Source organism: Dicentrarchus labrax, unplaced genomic scaffold (assembly GCF_905237075.1).
Source record: "Dicentrarchus labrax unplaced genomic scaffold, dlabrax2021, whole genome shotgun sequence".
In the NCBI taxonomy this organism is placed as follows: domain Eukaryota; kingdom Metazoa; phylum Chordata; class Actinopteri; family Moronidae; genus Dicentrarchus; species Dicentrarchus labrax.
The window spans coordinates 30080307-30101822 of record NW_026136706.1 but is presented as its reverse complement, the minus strand read 5'-3'; the positions used below and the strand labels follow the sequence as shown (position 1 = coordinate 30101822).

The following is a 21516-nucleotide window of genomic DNA, read 5'->3' as shown; positions in this document are numbered from 1 at the left end:
TGTTTCTGTACTAAAACAAAAACACACTTCCATCCAAAACTGTCTGGGTTGCCAATTTATGATGCAGTTCGCATGGAAAAGACAAAGAAGCTAGGGAAACATCTATATTTAAAAGCATATTCAGTTAGGCAGTTGTTTTTCTCATATTGCCATATTACTGAGAGACAACAAAGTTGTTTATTTCCTGAGAAATATACTCCCATGCACCATTTTTCTTATTCAATCCAAATATACTAGCTAGGGTAGGTAATGTGTTTCAGAAACATTTTTATTATATTTGTTGAAATTCACTTTTCATTCCAACAGAAATCAATAAATCAAATGTTCTGAAAAAAATCTGGTATCAGTTGCTGTTTCAGTCTGTAATAAGCCATTCCAATAATTTCATTTGGGATGAAATGATTGGAGGGCCTACCTACCTTCCTGCTTGTTCACTCATGGCTCACGATAGGAGTCTTCCACAAGAACACTCAGATATTGCTAATTACATTGAGAAAGTCCCACAAGAATGGCTGAGAGAGACCAGCCAAAATGTGTAGTTCCACCTTTACCTACAAAAGTTTTCACTGCTGAACAAAGCAAGAAAAGAGTTTTAGAGAGATTAAGCTAATTATCTGGTTGGGTTTGTTCTGGGGGTAATTTGTTATTTTCATGAACTCTGTAGTATGTAGAACTATGTATGAATGAGACAGGAGGTATGGCTTTTCTTCTCTCCTCAATGCTCTCTTTTGGACCTAGCAGTAGTCAGGCACTGCACAGTTTTGGGGGGAGTAGCTTTGAAAGGACCTGAATGGAGGGGATGGGATTCTTTGGGTTATTTTCAAAATCTTGCAGTCTCTTGCTAGTTTCTCCAACGTAACCTACCCTAGCTTTAAAGTTATATTGTACAGAATTGGCAGGACGTCATTTCCTCCATTTAGTTTGAACAGGGGTGTTTCCAGACTTTCATGACTGGGGTGGCACAAGTAGGGCACTGACTTATGCAGGGATGGCATGAAGGATGTACCTCAGCTATCCAGTCATTCCCAATTTATGCAATTTCAACACTGTTTATGGACCCCAGTGTGCAGAAATATTAAAATACACTAGGAGAAAATAACCAGTTTTTTTTCCCCCCAAAAAACTGCATGGGATTAGCATAAAGTGGGCATGTCTGCAAATGGGAGACTGATGGGTACCCACAGAACCTATTTTCATTCTGATATCTTGAGGTCAGATGTCAAGGGACCACTTGGCCGTGCCAGTTTTTCCATTACAAAAACTTTGCCTAAGTTTGCACCCCCTTCCCGACATTCTAGCAGGACATGGTTGGTATCAATGGATGCGTTAGGGGCTGAGCAGAAAACAACTGAGTGATGGTGGATGACACCAGCATGTGATCTGAGGCTCAGTTCACAATGAATGGCTGTTTCATCTCCAGTGTTTGTCAGTAAGTCTGAAAAATGCATACGGTGAACTTGATGAACTGGATGGGAAAATAATTCTCACTTCCAATCATGCATTTGGTCTATTTTACATTTCACCCACTACGTGCAGTTAACTGTACTTAAAATGAAGACTGCATCAACTATAAACACATAGGACTGACATTGACAGATATGAGTCAGCCCTATTTCTCCTTACGCTATAGTTTCTTTCACTATGTCTTTCTCCCGTCTGTTGCTCTTCCTCTCCTTCAGTCTTTACTTCTGTATAACCGCGATGTCTCCATGGAAACAAGGTTTAGTTCAGTCAGCAGAGATGTAGAGACAAAGTGAAGTGAGAGAGACAAAAGTGGGATGAACAGAGAAAACCTTGGTGGAAGCACAGAGCGGGTTATCTTCTAATGTTTGTGGACATCAAATAAAGGCTCACACAGCAGCTGGAAGTAACTCGTCCTGGAGTATAGCTATATTATAAAAACTTAAGTGGTAAAAACCGAGCAGTTAACAGCATAAATAAGGATATTTTATCTCAATTTGAATGGCTTTTTTTTGGATACCACTTTCTCCATGGTTGAATTTTAAATCCATTTTTGTTTCATTGACAGCTATATATTAGAATTTTCTGATTCCTATTGAAACAGTTGTGTGCTGGTTCCTTGATTTTTTTCCCCTCAAATGTAGAAAAACACTCAACAGAATGAATGAATGAAAGAATAGAAAGAAGAAGAAGATGACAGAAATGGTGATGTGAGAAAAGTCCTTGCCTGGACATGTGACTTGTAAGTCACACATACTCCCACGCAGAGCACCAAACTATTCTCACACTAGGTAGTTTGGCTCACATGAAGTAGATCAGCCATTGGTCGGCATTGTCCTCCTCTTAAGCTATCTTTTTAAAAATATTTTTGTAGGGGGCACAGTGCCACCTGAGCTGACTGTGATTGGTTTAAAGAAATACAAACAAACCTGAGCATTTTGCCCCCTATAGCAGAATGATAATGGATTCAGCCAGACCTGCTCTCCATCTCTAAAACTGATAGCCCTTTTCATACACAGGTGCTGGCTTGGCGCATCAGCATAGAGAGAAGCCCAGAGAGGTAAAGAGATCTTAAGATTGAATGAAGAGAGGGAGTGGCATTAGCAAGAACAAAGCAGTGCATCCAATAAACACAACGTTATTTTCTGATTGTTTCACAGCAGTTATGTCCTAAAGCAGTGGTCCTTTTCTATCATTTAGTAAACTAACAACCCTGGCTAAGTGAGATATTGTATGGATATTTAATATTATATTCAAATCTGTACAATGAACCCAAACAGTGAACTCAGTAACTGCAGGATGTTTGTGTGAAACGACTGATTTGCATGAATTCTGAGAAAAAAATTTCCTGTTTAGGGAACTTTTTTATACAATTCTCTGTCTGTATTAGTTATGTTTATCATTTTTAACAATCATACAGACTTACAGACAAATGGTTTTGTCCCAGAAGCTTGGCCATCATTATATTAAACAATTTAATTTACTTGTCTTTACAGAAGTGAACCAGATCCTGAGATACAGGCCTAACATGTATTTTTTCTAGCATGCTTTAAAATCAAGAAGCCCTCGTGACCACCCGTAAAGCCCCTAGTGGGGGTCCTGACCCCCAGGTTGGGAACCACTGTTCTAAAGCACATTTCTCTCTGAACACATTTCATTTTCAATAAATTCTTCACAATAAAAGTCCCCCATTACTTTGTTATTCATAAGCTTTTAATATGAAGCAGCACACTCAGGAAATGTTGGGTTTTTATCAGCAGTGACTTAACACGACTCCTATACAGCTGAAAGCGAACATGAACCAGTTAAATAAAGCAGATATCTGAAAGTACAACGCAGGAGAGAAACTAAACGTCAAACCACAGTTTATAGTATACAGAGCTGAACACAGACTCTCAAAAACGTCTGTCTTTCTGCTATCCTGTACAGACATGAGTTAAGTCTAGGAACACACGCTTGTTTGCCAGAAACGGGCCATCTCGGACACAGCTCGACACAACTCGCATGTTTAAACCGGTAATGGAAACACAAATCAGTGCGGCATAGTTTAATTTAGTGCTGGTTTAGGGTTAGTGCCAATGGAAAAGTGTGGAGATAAGTCTGGCTACGAGAGACTACTGAGTAGGAGACGTCCCACCTCACAAACATAAATGTCCTCTTTAAAGAGAGCTAGAAAAAGTGTGCAAGAGTTGTCTAGAAAATACAACTAAAAAGAAACTGAAACTTTATTTGGTCCTTATTTCTTTGAAGTCAAGGGACTCATATGAGACAGATTTCAGTCCAGTGCATCCTGACTTTCATTCCGAAACAGGGCGGCTGTGGCTCAGAGGTAGAGCGGGTAGTCCATTAATCGGAGGAGGAGCTGGGGAGGAGCGATTCCCTCTTGAGCAAGACACTGAACCCCAAGTTCATTCATACACAGCATTCCGTTCTGGTGAGCAGTTGGCACCTTGCATGGCAGCCACTGCCATCAGTGTATGAATGTGTGTGAATGAGGTGAGTGTGGCATGTAGTTTACAGCGCATTGAGTGGACCAAAGACTAGAAAGGTGCTATATAAGTACAGTCCATTTACCATTTACATGGGTAGAGCTCCCAAAATGCAACAATTTTTCTGTTAGACCCTACTGGTCTGTGCTTTCTGTTCAAATATGTACTGCCCGAAGCAAAATGCGAAGAAGCTCCAGAACCACAGTGGACATTATATAACTGTTTTCTAAGGCAGAGTAGTGCTCCGCGTGCTGAGTAAACTGACCTTTATGTGTACAGCAGCAGATAAACTCTCAGATAAACTCAGGTACTGAGCATCTGCCGGTGCCATACACTGCTGACATGTCATTGTCCACATAGACACAACCGTCAAGGCGACACAAAATATCAAGCATTTTTGATACGGACTGGACTTTCCTAAGAGGCAGCTTGGTGCTCAGGAACAGCTGGAGCCATGAGTCTGCCAAAATGTGTATTCTGAATTCATATCTGTAACTTGAAAGACGGGGTCTGTTAATGAGCTCCACAGAAGAATCAAAGGCCTAGATATGAAAAATAAGCAGATAGATGGAACGGTGTGGACACATCGGTTTACAAAAATAGAATAAGCAGCAGCATACACACATTGTAGAATATATTAAATAGATGTTTGATTACATTAAGCAATAAGTTATTGGAAACACCAACGCAGCCGCAAATGTTAATTAATTTTTGAAAGGATAACTGTTAAATGGTTCCTCCCTGCTGGGGAATACCACTGAATATCAAGAACCATTAATAACGTCAATTATTGCTGCAGAGAAAGGTGTATGGAGGGTAACTCTTTAAACCACATTCACTTGCGGTCTACATGTGTGCTATTTTAGTATGACCCTAAAGGGTAAACGGTCAAACATTCTGGAACGTCTAACCCTTTTAACATCTTAAAAAAACACATACTGTCCTTTTATAAAGATAAATATAGAGACAAATGGTTCAATCAGAAATAAAAGAACTCAATTCAAACAAAACAGGTTGTTTTTCCGTTTTCTGTATTTATACAAAACAAAACAGGTCTACAAACCAACTACAGTATTTGGCAAGACCAATGGAGTCCAAGATTGGATCACCCAAGACACCAACAGGGCCTTATAATAATGAAATTATTTACCTGGTGACATCTATGACACCACTGAATTATTCCGGGTAATACTATTGACCTATTTCATCACAGGGAATGCCTTCTTTGTTCTCTGCCAACACCACAATGCACCGTTTTCAAACCGACAGTAGCCCTGCGTAAAAAAATGCAGCTCTCTCATGAATCCAATGTTGAGACCAAACCCACACCCTTGATTTGAATGGAGCCAGTCTGTCAGCGCAACGGGGGTGCCAAGACAGGGCCGTGAAACGGAATACTTGAACAAGACTTCACTTCTGAAGCAAAGTCATTGGGCAAAGCACTGCGTCTGCCATTTAAATAAGTGCGTATTTTATGGTGGATTACTTTGTAATGCAAATGCTTTATTTCTACTGTTCTGATTGCCATGACAAAAGATAAAATAGTTGCTGCCAGAGATATAAAATTCTGTCTCTGATTATTATAAACCCCCATGCATTGTTTTGCCATCTGATAAGCCTTTAAACACATTAATCTGTTACACCAGCTGGACTTCTTGGATCGTATTTCATCGTTTCACTGGTGCCTTAAACAACACTTCCCCTCCAATGGAGCCCCTTGTGCTAACTACAGGGCTGATTTCTGTCTGGAACTTCCGCTTAGGTTGAACTGATAATAACTCATGTCCAGAGAGGTCACGTATAGACAGTGCTTCGGGATAACAAGTCAAAAATGGTTATTATCATTACTTATTATGACTTTAGAGGAGGCTAATTAAGTGTGGGCAGCCCATCTACTGCTGGAAGTATTTATTGCACTGTTTATGTGTGCAATGCAAGTTCGAATTAAGGAAATTATGAATTGCTCAGCCTTTTATGGCAGCAACAGGTAGATAATTCACCGAATTTCTGTTTTTCTTCTTTTGACTGTCCTCATTCATCTCCTTTGACTCACCTTGCACGCAAAATTTGAGCTCTTTAGCGTCTGTGACGGTGCTGGCGGGCATCCTGTCAGGAACCTTCTTGCTCATACGGTTGTAGTTCCTCCTCTTCTTCGACTCACCCCACAAGTTGGAGCCGCCGTGCATGCTGGGAATGTTGAGCACGGCAATGCCTTCTAAGGAGGTGTTGCTGAGGTCCAAGATGATCCCGTCGCACTGAGAGGAAATTGAGACAGGAGACAGAGAGACAGAAAGAAGAAGGACAAAGAGAAAGACTGATTTCTTAAACATGTAAATGAGACACTCAGTTTTTGGAACTGGAGAAGCCTGATTTCCCTCGCTGACCTTCCACGGTCATGGTAAATGTAAGTCAATCTCTTGGCCACATATACACATAACCAGGTTTCTCATTTTTAAGCATGTTAGCGCATGCATGTCAACGATTTTAGGCACTAGCGACAGCAGGCGTCATTAGACGTTCTGGCGACGCTGTCTCAGATTCAAAATAATTCAAACAAAAGTGTGACTAAAACTGAGATGAACACATAAGATGGTCACTTTGGTAACGGTTGAAAAACTCAAACACCATTACAAATAGACCGCGAATAAACAGTGTTATGAGTCATGTATCTGATCCACCAACCAGCGCTTATTTTAGTGAGAAATCTCATTTCTTTAAAATGGTTTGCCTCTCATTCCCACTGTTATCTGGCAGAAAGAGGGCAAGGCAAAATTTTCTTTTTTACAGAATAAAGTTTATCTTAATGGATTATATTGATGCTGAATTGACAAGAACACTGTCAACATATGACAGCCTTTAGCTTGTGTTTCTAGGGTTACATGTTTTCACAGACACGAATTGTTAATATGCAATATTTCTTATCGTTTCTTATCTTATCATATGATGAGGTTAGCTGATGTTGACTGCTGTGATATAATAATGTGTGTATTGATTAATGACAGGCTAATGATCAGCTAATTGTACTCAGTTTCTAACAGCGGTATGCTGTAATTGGTTGCTCTTTGTGATTTTAAACTACTTTCCTATTTAAACATGATGTGCTTCTTATTAATGGTGTTATTAATGACCTCCTGGTAGGTTCTACTGATCGGTCGTAGTGTGAAAACCACAGCCACTTCAATACTGCTGTATCATAGAGTAAAATAGCTGTCCATGCTTGTACCCACTTTGCGCACCAGTGATTTGTGCGAGGCTGCAAGATTTATTTTAGCCTGATGCATTACCTGGACAGATGCCAAGTGTTGAGTTGTGTGAAGCAGCAAAACCGACAGCAATAAATTAGGTTGGCCCAATGTCAATACATATTGTCTGATACTAACAGACAGAAATATATATTATTTGGCACTCTTGGCCTAACTCTGAATTATACTGTGTCTAGCCTCATCTGGATTCATCAAATAATTCAAACACACCAGAGAATGTCAACAACACATTGTTGTGACTCAGCATGTACGGCTGAATCATGCTGAGTCAAAGAAGCCAAACCAAAGTGCTGGTCCTTACCGCACGCCCACAACATGCAGGCAAACCATCACGTAATGTGTGTATGAGAAACTGCATAACACGTGGAATATGGTACATGCACACACACACAGACTAATGAGTGCAGACACAAGGCAACGCAATTGTCTTTACATCGCTTCTCTCTGTTATTAGAAATGAATTTTATAAAGTCATACAGTACTAGTAGGTATTTCTCAGAGCTTAATTTCAATTTAAATGTATTTATTAAAAAGTGTGAATGATTGCTAACCAACATTAATAAGGGTCGGTCAACATAGAGATAAGTAAGATTTATAGTGGACAGCTCTGTAAAGTGTAAAGAGGAGTGTTACAGAGGACACTGTGCAGTAGTCCATACCTATAATCCAGTAACTGAGATCGTTTTAATTTAACATCATAATTCTTTCTGGGACACTCACATTCATTCCGCTTTCAAATGCATGTGTTTTTGCACTTTGGCTTCATAACAACCTCTCTTTTGTGTAATTGTTTTCTTATTTTTCTTATATATATGCTTTTGTACAAAGCAGTAAGAGGAAAATAAGAAAATGCTATGTGGGAGTCATGAAACATCCAGTCCAGTCTGTTCTTACACACCTGAGTATGTTGATGAATGGCGTTCGATCTTAAATTGGAATGTGCCCGCCAGGAAATTTGAAATTAGCGTATGAAAATGCCTAAATAAATCCATAAGGGTTTGCCTTGTGCAAATCAACACACCACTGGCCGGTGATGTTAAATTTAAGAAAAATAAAAAAGAAGGGCAAAAAGTCCCCTTTCAGCAGACATGTTGTGAGCAGTGGTGGCCTAAAGGTTCTAACGGCCAGATCAGACTGTGGTTGTACTGGGCAGCTTCCAGGTATGAATGTGTCTAACTTTGCCAATGTGATCAGTGTTCCTGCAAAAGACAGGCTTCCTCTCACTGGACCTAATCCTCTTTAAGAAGTGTAAACATATACAATTATTAAATGAGTACCTGTATAACACTCTTCTGTGTTTTTGTACATAGGCAGCACAGGCTTTTGTGCGTGTGGGCATTCAAAAACAAATTTTGATTTTACCTGAGAACAATCAGAAAGCACTGATGAATGCCACTTTAGTTCTTAAATTCTCCACATGTACAATTTAAGATCAAATCTGTGTGTATGAACGATTCATGCATTAGGACCCACTGTCTGGATTGGACCAATAAGATACCCAAATGTCCTCACACTCTTCCACTGGGGTATTTAGCTAACAGGAAGTAGCCTCACTGCTTCTGCTCTGTTTCCCTTACCTCGTTTGTTAAGGTCATAGTAATACAAGCCCAACAATTAATGCAGCTGCTTCACAGTCTAAGCTGTCAAACATCACCTGCTCTTTCTCCCTCTCTTTCTTCTCTATTTCTGCCTCTGGCCCTCTGCTCCCTAGTCTCTCTATCTGTCTGTAATTGTCTGCCATTTATTTTCTTCACCCTGAGGTACAGAACCTCTCACTAGATCACCTCCATAAGCCTCCTGCCTGTGCACATCACCTGACCAGCCTTAGTGATTTGCCGTCTGCCTTGTTCCCCAGTTTTCATTTTTAGAATAGAAAGATACAGACTAACACATTGTTGGGATTGTTGATTGAATATTTTGATAATAAGAAAAATACAGTTAGCCAGCCCAAAGCTGCAGTAGGTAACTTTTATAAAACTAACTTTTTGTCATATTTGATGAAGCTTTCCCTATATCCTGACAGTAGTACATGAGACAGATCATCTGTGAAACAATCAGCTTCCTCTGACTTGGTTTAGTGCTTCTAATGGCATTTGCAAGAATCCACCATGGCTGAACAAAAACAACCAATCAGAGCTAAGAAAGATGTAAAGACACTTTGGTTTGGAGGCTTGAAGATAGTTGATTGTTGAGTCTCATTCCCAGAGTCAGTCTGTATTTGACACCCTTGGAGTGAGACTCAACAATAAACTATCTTTCTTGGCTCTGATTGGTTGATTTCGTTCAGGCCTGGTAGATTCTTGCAAATGCCATTAGGAGCACTAAAGCAAGCCAGAGGAACCTGATTTTTTCACAGATTATCTGTCTCATGTATTACTGTCAGGGTATAGTGAAAGTTTCAGCCAATATGCCACAACATTATTTTCATAAAAGTTACCTACTGCTGCTTTAACCTTAAATAAAGCAGCAGCACTCTTGACAAAGACAATATTTGTAAACCAGTTTCCAAAGATGGTAAAATCTGATTTTTTCTGAATGAGTTAAATGTATGGATGATCCCTTTAAGAAGGAACACATCTTGTTTGTATTTGGCTGCACTAGTTCCTGGAAACGTGTTTCTTGTGTGTCTCCTGCTGTGCTTTAAGGACCCAGGTGACAGATTATGCACGCTGTATGACAGAATGAGGCAATCAGTGACTTTATGGAGCATTAATCTGATGATGTGCTATGAATAGCCCACCTCATTAATAAGAGAAAACGACTTTGTTGTAAATTTTCGCAACAATTTTTAGAAATACATTAAAGAATAACGGCACTCTAAAGTCTGTCAGCAAACAGACAGAAAAGCTAACTTGTAGTGTGCACAAGATGTTTCATATTTTACTCTCCTTTTGCATCAAATATGGTATTCTTGGGTATTTAAAGATATCTTTCCCATCACTTTCTGCCACCACTCATCCATTATGCTTTTGTGACAACAGCTCTGATAAGACTGTGACTCACCTCCACTTCTATGCATTCGTTGAGTTTCTTGCAGGTGGCAGATATGGTCTCAGTGGTGCCAAACTCAAAGTACCAGAGCTTGTTCTTCATTCTGAGCAGAGAGAGGGGAGACAGAGGACACACAGGTTTAGAAAATATTCCCTGTCCTAACTTTAGCTTGCACATGAGTACAGTGCTGTGAGCCCACAGCGTGATCTGTGGAGTGTGCGCTGAACACATATTGAAGCTGTCCGGTGCCTTGAGTCATCTCAGATTTTGACTCTGACAGCTCATGACGGCTCGCGGCCATGTGACCACAGAGGTCAAAGCTCCATCGATGCACCCTAAAGCCTAAAGAGTGGAGGCACTGGCAGCACTGTTTGCCAGATACTGAAGCACATAAAGTTAACCCCGCCATCTGTCAAACAGGCGTTCTGCTGTTGTCTGCTCTTTCATCAAAACAGTGCACACAGTCGCCTCAGTGGCCTTAGAGTGGAGTTTAAAAGTCAATGTAGCCTATGGAGGAGACACAGGGGGAAACATTGCCTGTGGAGACTATACGATCAGGGTAAATATTATTGTGATTCGCAACATTCAAAGAAACCCACAGGACTGACTGAGCAATGGTTCATTTCTGCCCCGCAGAGGACTTGTCAGAGGTGACCTGATGGATGGCAGTTTGTTTATATCCTGATGTCATTCGTTGCAGTTTTGGGAGTGGACAGGGTCTGAATAACACAGTTTACAGCCAAGATAAAATCCCTGCTTGACCCATCTGTAAATATGAACTACCTGGTTCACTAACTGAAGAAAACTGAGAAAATTGGTGGCATGCACAGAACTTACATGTACACACTGAAGACGAAAATGACATTGCAGACACGGAAAATATAATTCCCACTTATTAGTCTACAGCCATGCTAGGCTATGCTAGGCACATTGGCAATCATAACCCCCGTCTCTGTTCAAAGATGGTCCTCAGATGTGAATGGCCTCCTTGGTTTTTCTCCAGCCGTCCTAGTTGATAACTTTGACGCATTCCGAGTTGATGCTATGAACGTTTTGTGGTCTGGTGTTCACAGATGTTGTCGGCTTCCGGTACGCAGCTGTTGCAAGTGACGTCACATATGACAATCTTCAAACGGAGCCAGTAGGGCTGTGTGTTGGCAAGAATCTCGAGATGTTTACAACACAGCAAGCTAGCAGTTGGAGGTTTAAACACAAACGTTTGTAGTGTTTTTGAGAATAAATACAGTATCATAAAACAGACACTATGGCTGTGTAAGAATCAGACAGTACGATATGTATCACAGTACAGGGGTGACAATATAATATACTACAAAAAATGTGTGACACTGTAAGTAAGCCGATATATTTATAATTTTTGGAAAATCAAATTTTAGGAAATCTGTCTAAAATTTAAAAACACACCACCATATGAATAAAATCTAGTGTTTGCTGTATGTGTTTAAACACAAAAATCAATAATTCAATAAAGCATTTTCAGAATTTATACAATATCACTATACTCAAGTGTATCAATATTTTCTTACACCTCTAAGTGACAGGTGTTATGGTCTCCCCCTGTTATCGTCTGACCAAAGTGACTCCTGAGCAAGAAAACCCCTGGTAAAAGCTACATAATAAAAAATGTTATCACAGATATGTGAAGCCAAGATGAACAAACCTCTATGCTCACAATCCTTAAACAATCAAGTCTACAAAATGATTCCCTTCACCTTTGTGCAAAGGATGTGTTCTTAAAAAAAACCCTGACAACCAGCATAACTGATGTCTCACCCTGCATTACCCGAGAAATGACACATATTTCATGATATGACAGTAAGTACATTGGCATGTTGACATGCTGCTGATACTGACAACACAGCTATTGACACAACAGCTCAGTATCATGTGGGCATACCAGTGCCAAGGTTATGTACCCCGCTGGCACTGAGAACAAGAAGAGGACATCGAATATTTCATTGGAAAACGACCTAAAGCAACCGTCCCACTGTCTGTAAGGCTATCCTGTTATTCCTTTTACTCACGCAGGCTAGAATAATTCAGGAGAAAGAACTCAACACGAACTTAAACTGTACAAAATACTTCAAACAAAGCATTCAAATCATTCAAAACTGTTTATTTAACTGAAACGTCTTAAGCCGCCGTACTTGTTCACATGTTTTTCTCCTCGCTAATTGTCTTTCGGTCCCTTGTTCTCTCTTTTTCACCTTAATGCCTCCCCAGAAACCTCTGCCGCTGTCAAATCAGGGGATTATGAGCATATTTGAGATCACAATTAGGAGCAGTTGCGATTCTCAACGAGGCGAGCTGCCTAACCTCATTAAGCTGCTTCCACTTGAGACGGCCTGTAAGAAATGCAATTAACTCATGTTTTTTCCCCTCTCTTATGGACAGAGAGTGCAACAGGGAGGCAGACTGCTTCCATAAGCCTCAACTCTGTTATTCCCATGTTTCTGCACCAACACTGGTGAAATGCTGCCACAAAAAGGACCTTTAATAATCTTTAAAAAGGGGCTATTTTTATTATTTTTTAATTATGACAAGGAGGACATTTTTTCTCTCCCATTTTCCGTCTCTGGTTCAGTCTGTAAGGCTTTGTGTGCTGAGCCCCGGGGCTCGGACTGGTAAGGGGAGGGTTTAGTGTTTGCAGTGTGTTTGCATGAGCGAACAACTGACTCCCTAACACAGCGAAGTACTTATTAAATCTGTTCAACTTGGATGAATGCAGTTGGTTTGTAAGATAACTTGACTCTTTCAAACTAACACTTCAAAAGAGAATTCAAAGACCTGGTGGAATCACATTTCCTCTGAGAGAGAACAGAGATTGGCAGTGTTGTAAGAAGGTGGAACCATGCTGTTGTGGAAACACTGTTGAGGTACTTCAGCAAAGCTCGGGGGCTCCGAAGCACTCTTGTATACTGTATCCAGCTATCTCTCAGCCATTGTGGCCCTCCTACCATGAAACCCCTACAGATAAGCATCACCTTTAATCCCCAATATGAGCAGTGACCTCATGACCCCACCACCTCTTCACTGCCCCTCCTCATCCTTCCCTCTTATACATCTTGTGAAATCAGGAGGACACAAGCTGAGCAGTCAGTAGCACAGATATACAGAGGGTGAGTTTCACCATCATATCTTTATCAAACTGTTTGTGTGCAGCAGCTCTCAATCATTTCCACGTTTTTTTTTTCTTGAATGTGTTACAGATACATGTTTGGGAGTGATGGTGGTGGCTTCCATGTATGTAAACTTCCTGTCCATACCCTCTATATTCAGCTGACCCTGACTGAACAAATAAAGAGTTGTGAAGTGAGAGGATTTATTTTGATTATAGTAGAGCTCAAAATGTAAAAGTTGCATTCATTGATTGCATAGAAAATGTTACTTTGAGTACTTCCAAGGCTTGGTTGGACATAAAACTCTACCTTTTATATCATGAGTATAAAGAAATTAGTAAATACACAAGTTCATATATTGTTCTCTAATAAAAAGTCAAAGGTACAAGACTCTTTTGATAGGAGAGAACAACAACTCCCAAGGCACATTTCACTAAGAAACATCCCATCATCATTATGCTTTGTAGATTAAACTGATGCATTAAGCCCTTTAAATCGTTTCACTTTCAGTTTCTGGGACAACTTTGAAAGGATGAGGCTGTATTCACACCAAATCAGGCGTTGTGGCGGAAAGTTAAAACAGAATCAGCTTTTGGAGAAACATAACCTCACATCATGCTGAGGCAGAGAAAGAAAGGTGGTGGTCAAACAAGCTTAACAGAGAATGAATAAACACACCCATACCCTCGCACAGCCCTGCGGGAAGTGCCGCAATGCCTGATTGGTACGACTACGGCCTTAGGTGTTTATGCAGTGCAGTGTTTAGTTCCCAGTTGCAACTACAAAGCATTTTGAATTTCCAAGCTGTGTTTTGTTCCTCTGACAGGCTTTTATTCCATAGCAACATGGGTAGTCATTTAATTCAATGTTAATATGAAATATTTATTACAACTTCAACATAACAGCTCCATCTATGCCTTTACTGCACATGGTGTGTAGCCACCTGACTTCCCCAATATTCATGATTTATTGATCAGTGAGTGTCTGGAAAGATGCGCCTACAAGACACATCTTGATAGTGGCTTAAAATAAGAGAAGTAAATTGAAATTATGGTCAATTATTTTAACACTGATGAACTTTACAGAACACCTTGACTGAAGAAGCTGAAGGGAAGTAGCTTTCCACTACTAGTAAAGATTGTTTGTGTAGACTCTGTTTATCCAGTTCACTCTGGGACAATATCTGCAGCACACAAAAATATAAAATACTGAATAAATTCAGGATGCACTGTAAAACCTGATGAGTTAGTTCAACTCAAACTGTTGATACCAATTGCCTTAAACCATTAAAGCTTATAAACTCAAACAATTTAAGCATGAAAAGCATATTTGATTTGGATAACTCAAGTATTTATAAAGGTAACCTGGGTAAATTAGGTTAATTGTATCAATTCCATTAAAACTATTAAGTATTATGTATTATACTCATATGCAGTTCTCCGAACTTATTTAAAATGTGTTTACAGAATGTTTTAGAATAAAGTAAGACTTAAATCTATCTCCTTATACAAATGTGACCACTTACGTTGAATTTACTATTATCTTCAACTAAGGAAAATGATTATGTTACCTTTCAGAACTGCTGACATACAATAAAAACAATTTACAGTTAACTGATTATCTAGTAATATGTTGAGAGAGTAACTTGCATTGAAAAACACAAAATACATTTGTTAATCTTTCTGTGTGCATTCATTAATACCCATTCTTTTGGCTTAAAGAAGTAGCTTGTGTAGAGAGTTAATGGTGACTATGTACAAACACCAGGCATGAAACTATTTTTTACTTTAAAAATAATGTTTTGTGTACTCCAACAAATATATTAATCGGCTTAATTCTTCTTTTTCTTTGTACTACTGTACCATCACCATTACTATCAATGTTATCACTACGACGACTACTGAAACAATGTAAGACAGATTTTTTAAAATGAGTAACGTTGGAGGTCATGATTCAGTGTGAATCTCAGTAAAGGAAAAACATCTTTAACCAAGGTCATGTACGTGTGTTTGCGTCACGTCATGAGTCATCTTTAGTTGCATGTGCGTATGCACGCCCGTTTTTATGGTAAAAGAAGAAGTCCTCAAACGTGTGCTGTGAACGCCTGCTTGCGTGTCCTTGTCCCCCTAACAGAAAGCAGAGTAAGTCTCTCTGACACCAAGACAAATGCAGCACAAGAGCGTTTAACAATATCATCTCTGCCTCACACCAATTTCAGTATTCACAAGGGACACATAATAGCTTGGCAAACTTTTTGTTACACAGAACCATCTGGGAAGTTGTTGTTAGAAACTGTTTGGAAAAGGGCAGACATTTTAAAAAAAATACTCTGCAGGTGATTGGAAGAACCATCTGTCCATCACTGTCTATCATGGGTGAACTTCAACCAATCAGATCAATGAACCATATAACTTAGTTAAAGTCTTGCCAAAGTCAGCTGGGAGAAGCCTTCAGTATTGCACTCATTCTTTCAATGAAGAAATACTCTCCAGTTCTTAAAGAACATCTAGTGTTAAACCACGCCCGTAGCTCCTGCCATAGCTGCCATTAGTTCCTCATAGGACACTGATTGATCTGAACCACTGTGGTTTAGAACCAAGTGCATAAAGCCTGGCAAGATGGATTCTTGCATTATCTTGGGATTTCATGATGTCCTGCTGCCTTGCAAGGTAATGACATGTCCGGCCAGAGGTCTCGTTGGAGGGGGTAAGGGACAAAAGTGACCTTACAGTCAGTACAATAAATTAAAACTATGATAACTAAAAGTGTCTAATACAAAAATGATGATCAATGTGCCAGTCTGTCTCAGCCAGGGCCTTGAAATCTGACTGGCCACCCCAATTGCCAACCCATTACCCTTACCTCTGCCATTCTACACTCTTTAAGAGGCTGTAATGGGCTCTGGTATCATATGAAACTACATGACCTAAAGCATCCATTGGTGCTAGCATGTTGGAAGGAGGCTGAATAACACTACAAAGTCATGCTAAATATTTGGATCCCTCAGACCTCAAGATATCAGAATAAAAATGGGTTCTATGGGTGCATTGCTATGTTCAGGAATTCCATCTGTATCTTTAGATACAGAAAATCGAGATTTGAGGCCTAAACCAGGAAAAAAAGATGCATTTCTAAAATGATTATTTTCCCCCTCCCCTCTCGACACTTCCAAATCCAAATGCCTCACTTGGGATGATACATTCACACACACACACACACACACACACACACACACACACACACACACACACACACACTCACAGAAAGACAGCATTGTGCCCACTGTGAGAAGTCATTAGCACCTGGGCTTTGGGCTCCTGGAGGTCTGGCTACTGTGACCATTAAGTGCTGGTGGAGCTCCACAGGATGAGGTGTCAGGAGTCACACATCCCCACTGTCCCAACCGGCCTGGGATGCAAGGGTGACACTGTGGGGGCTGTATGTGCTAGTCGACGAGCGGGGGAGGGTGTGTGGTGTGAGTGTCTGAGAGAGACACAAAGACAATGTGGGATTGTGAGTGGCAGGGAGGACAATAAAGCACTGAGCTAAGTGCTACACGAGGTCTCTCTCACCAGGTCAAAGGTGATTTATCATCTGCTCACCCGTAGAGAAAAAACAGCTCGCTCTTCACACTGACTCCTTTCAATTCAAATAGCTGTTAAAAGGGCGGATATTTACTTTGCCAAAACATCAGTCAGACAACAACAGAACAGTTGCAGTTGTCCATTAGCTGTCTGCTACTCTGTAGACGCACTAAAGGAAAAAACTGACAGAACAATAATAACCTCCAGTGCTGGCTTACTGTAAATAGCATACATTCGACTGTTGGTATTATTTTGTGTCAGTACAGTTCATGTTTTGTGAGCTACAGTTGGATCGGAGCCATGAGCGGCTCACACGGCGATGGAGCGATCAGTCAGTAAAATAAAGATAGTTTCAAAGAGCGCCTGTAAAGCATTCTGTAGAAAAGAAATATAGCTTTACAGGTCACTGTATTTAACCGCTGAGTTTATGTGTGCTGAATATGTCTTGCTCTCCTCGTGAATGCTTTACATCTTTTAACTCTGGCCGTTGTTTAATGGATCAAAGAGAGGGCCCCCCAGGGAAGAGAGGTATCACTCTTTCATCTTTTATCACCCTCTCTTCCTTCTGCCTGTGATGCTCAAAACAGATATGGGACTAGGGATGGAAACTTAAGCATTAATTATTGAATTTCAAAGAGTAAACTCTCTCTTAGTCTCTCTGCTCTTCTTCTGTTATTTTCTGCAGTATGTAGGCTAATTAACTGTGGAGGGAAGCAGCGGTATACATGTTGTTGTCATCATGCAAACAACATGACAGCTGCACAGAGACCCGGTTCCCGAGTGAGTCAGTGGCATTCAAAACAAGCTTTGTGAATTCTGTTGTTTCTGGCCACTTTTAGTGTTTAATTGACTCAAACACACGTTATATTATACTATTATACATTACACACAGAAAGGCTTTTAGGCAAATGGTTGGTGTGAGTTTGTATGCGGCTGCATCAGTCAGTGTACTTTGCGGCCAACAGATTTTCATTTTGAAATGAGAAAAAAAAACAGGAAATGAGCTATTTCCCAAACACAGGAAAACAAAACAGGTATTTTTTCCCCTTTTTTCTTTAAACAAAAAACAGAAAATGGGTTGTTTCCAGATTTTGGCTTTCTCATTTCAAAACGAAAATCTATTGACTCTGCCTTGGGCTACAGCAAAGACAATTGGCCACAGAATTGAGGCAATAAGCAGCACTATATACTCATCAACAGTGATTCACCTCGAGGCTACAGTATCTGTCTGCAGATGCTGTGTGCATGCTGCTGCTGCTGGTTCTCTCAGGTCCATCTGAATGAGCGGCCAAAAGGTTGGCAACAGCAAAGACTGCTGGGAAAGCAGGGAGACATCAAAGGCTGTGTTTCCCCGACAACTTCTGATATTTGTGGATGGTACTGGATTTGGGGCTGAGGGTGGTTAATGTTTGTATTCGGAGGATAAGGGCGGTGATTGTTGATGTTATCAACAAATCTCATGAAAAGACCAAAAATAACAACTGTTGGTTTGTCTCTCAGTTACCTAAAGACATATATTTCAGAAGAGACTGGCTCAGAATAAACAGTTCCCATGCTGACCAGAGTGAAGGGAAATCTTCCAGGGAGCTGGTGGAGCTCATTAATGTGTTTTAATCATATTTAGCCATGCTAGTGGCATAGCTCTACGAATGGCAATGTCTGTCTTTCTTCTGGAAGTGGTGGACCCACTTCAATCCAGACTGAACAACAACTTTAAGCAAATCAATTTTGTACAGACATTACTAGTCCCCAGGGCCCATTATTTCAAAACCTTTAATGAAGATCTCTGGATAGGATTAAATCTCAAAATTGGGTGTTTCTAAGCAGAAGATGTGGTCCTGATCCTACAAAATTTGGATACAGATTTAATTATCCAATCCTACCCTAAATTCAGATCAAATGTTGTTTTGATGCTAAAAATCAGGATGATTGTGATCCTACTGGAAGAGTGGCTCCAACATGGATCCAAGGTGGATGTTGGTAGAGGTTGTTATAGTTAAAGTAAAAACTAGACCTAGGTGTGAAAAAACATTTTAGTTAACTGAAATAACTGAAATGATATTGTGTACTTACATAACTAACTGAAATAAAATATACATGAAACATCTTTAGCTTTGGTCAATTTGGTCAAATTTGTCAACACAACAAGCATGAGGAGGTGTTGGTGCATCTGTTTACTGAGACTGATGTCACTGAGGTGTTTGTACTGTTCTGGACATCTTAAATCTTGCTCCTGACAAATACTCCCCATTAAAATAGAATAACTAAAACAAACACTGAAACTAATATAAACTCAACATTTTTAAACAATAATGCAGATCAGTGAATATTAATAATATGCACACTGATTTACAACAACTTCCCAACATTTTCACATCTGTGTTGATGAAATTACTTTTTACAACATATAGAGGCCTATCCAAAGACTGCAAATCTAGATTTTGCAATCCTGATCTGGTGCTATCTGGATCAAAATGATTTGATCTGAAAATTCTTTGAAAAACCAGGACAAACCCTAAAAGATCTGTTTTAAGTGGGATAGCAAAAAAAAAAAAAAAAAAAGGATTACACAATCTGGATCATTCTGATCTAGATTAGAGGTTTTGAAATACTGGGCCCAGACGATGAATCCTCTGGTTATCCACTGGTGGTGCCAGGGTGCAGCTGGGCCTGATGTGGTGTGAATACGGTAGGAGTGGGGGGGTTTCGATGCAAGGAGTAGAATAGTTAAAATGGTTAAAGTGAGGAGTAATGATCAATTTATGAAAATTCTATTCTGTGGCTCTGGAGGAGCTTTATCCAACATGAAACGTGTAACAGAAAGCCTTGTAGCAGATAAAGCCAGCAATGTTACAGACTGAAAAGGTCTCTTGTGTACGCATCTTGCTGATGTGACGAGGTTGAAGTCAACTTTCTGAACTCTTGCTGCTAAGGGCAGTGCGTCATCGCCGAGGTATTTCTTCTCATCTGACGCTATGCACTTGTCCGCACCGCCTGCCATTTGAAGATACCTACTCTGCCATTAGAATGCAGCAAACCTCCATTTACGTCATAACTGCCTTCATCTGCCTACATCCCCTTCTCCTGCAATGGAACAGCCTTGCTTCTAGACAATTAACTCCTCATTTGACTTATCATAATTGGTTGAGAACTTTACCTGAGCAAACAGACTACTAATGGTTGGTATTCCAAACATCTGTGGCTGGACTATGGAAACCATGGCTCCAGCATAGTTGGACATTGACTTTGCATACTCTCATGTCATAGCACATAACACAAACCAGGCACTGCCAATATATTGATTCCACTATGCAGGCGGGTTTTGTCCTGTAATTGATTGCTGACGATTGCGGCTCAGTGTGATATTGGGTTTCCAGATTAAAGTGTGAGGTCACTAGATGGTTATGAGGTTGCTTGTTAGCTAATGGTGCAGATGTCGTGGGACAGGGGAAGGTTAACAGTCTGTTTGACTGGCAAAACAGCATGTGAAATACCCCTATCCTTCGACTGTGCAGTGCCAGTGTGGTTTACTCCTTGTAGCTGTTTTCTATCCTCTCACCTGCTGTTGAACTTCTCAGGGTGTTTTTCCCGCATCAGATGAAAACGATGGGCGATGGAGGCATCCTGTAGGAGAGAACAGAAGAGACAACATTACCTGTAGGAAATCAGTAAAACCTACACATTAGCACAGCTTGCTATGGGTCAGGTCCTGAGGCAGTGCTGTGCCGACGGTAAAACATGTTACACTTCAGTCAAGTTCAACCATCCCTCACTTTTAGAACAAGCCTTTACATAAAAAAAACAAGACCTTCATCCTTATTTGTTAAGTTAATTAAAGGAAAATGATGGTGATTGCCTCAAAGCCAATTTATGGTCCGTATCTGTGTAGCTGATAGTATCTGCATGACCTAAATTTAATCATTTGCCAATGTCTGAGAGAATTCTGGTTGGTGCATACAGTCCAGTTCTAACTATAGATGATTTTCTGACTAAGTTAAATCAGCAAATATTTTCAGAATCAATTGACCTTTTCATTTTCCAAAAATGCCAAACAATCTCTGGTTCCAGCTTCTCCAGTGTGATTTGCTGCTTTCTTGTCGTATATGATAGTAAACTTGGTATGAAAAAACAAGACATCCCCTCAAGCTCTGGAGAATTATAATGGGTATTTTATAGAGAAAATGATTCATTGATTGATCAGGAAAATAACGAGCAGATTAATCAGTAATGAAAATAACAACAACCCATATGTACCATATTTATGTATGGCACCAGATTATTCCACCTATGCATGCATCCACAAACTAAAACTGACAGTGGTGTACAAGTACACAAGTTAAAACATATCAAATCACAATAATGTTCCTCGTCATGTAATTGTCATTGTGACTCCTAGTCATATACAGCAGTAATTCAGTCTAAAGTTGCATGAAACTGTAAAATACTGAGTAGACTAGAGCTCTAACTGATGGCACGTCAGCACTGAATGAAAGGTCACAAGTTGATCCGAGGAGGGCTCCTCTCCCCATGTGTTTAACCCCTGACCTCTGGGCCAGAGGTGACCCTGATCAGTCACAAGAGCAGCCTCAGT

The 21516-nt window shown here is 40.1% G+C and overlaps 1 protein-coding gene across 1 annotated transcript in view; it reads right to left on the bottom strand.

Annotated features, from left to right (window-relative positions):
- LOC127365856 (diacylglycerol kinase beta) overlaps positions 1–21516 on the bottom strand; it is a 102954-nt gene that overhangs the window by 20762 nt on the left and 60676 nt on the right. The window contains exons 22-24 of the mRNA XM_051404393.1: positions 20485–20549; positions 10217–10307; positions 6004–6205 (exon numbers count right to left, since the gene is read on the bottom strand). Of these exons, the coding sequence (XP_051260353.1) occupies positions 6004–6205; positions 10217–10307; positions 20485–20549 (358 nt within the window). The remainder of the gene's footprint in view (positions 1–6003; positions 6206–10216; positions 10308–20484; positions 20550–21516) is intronic.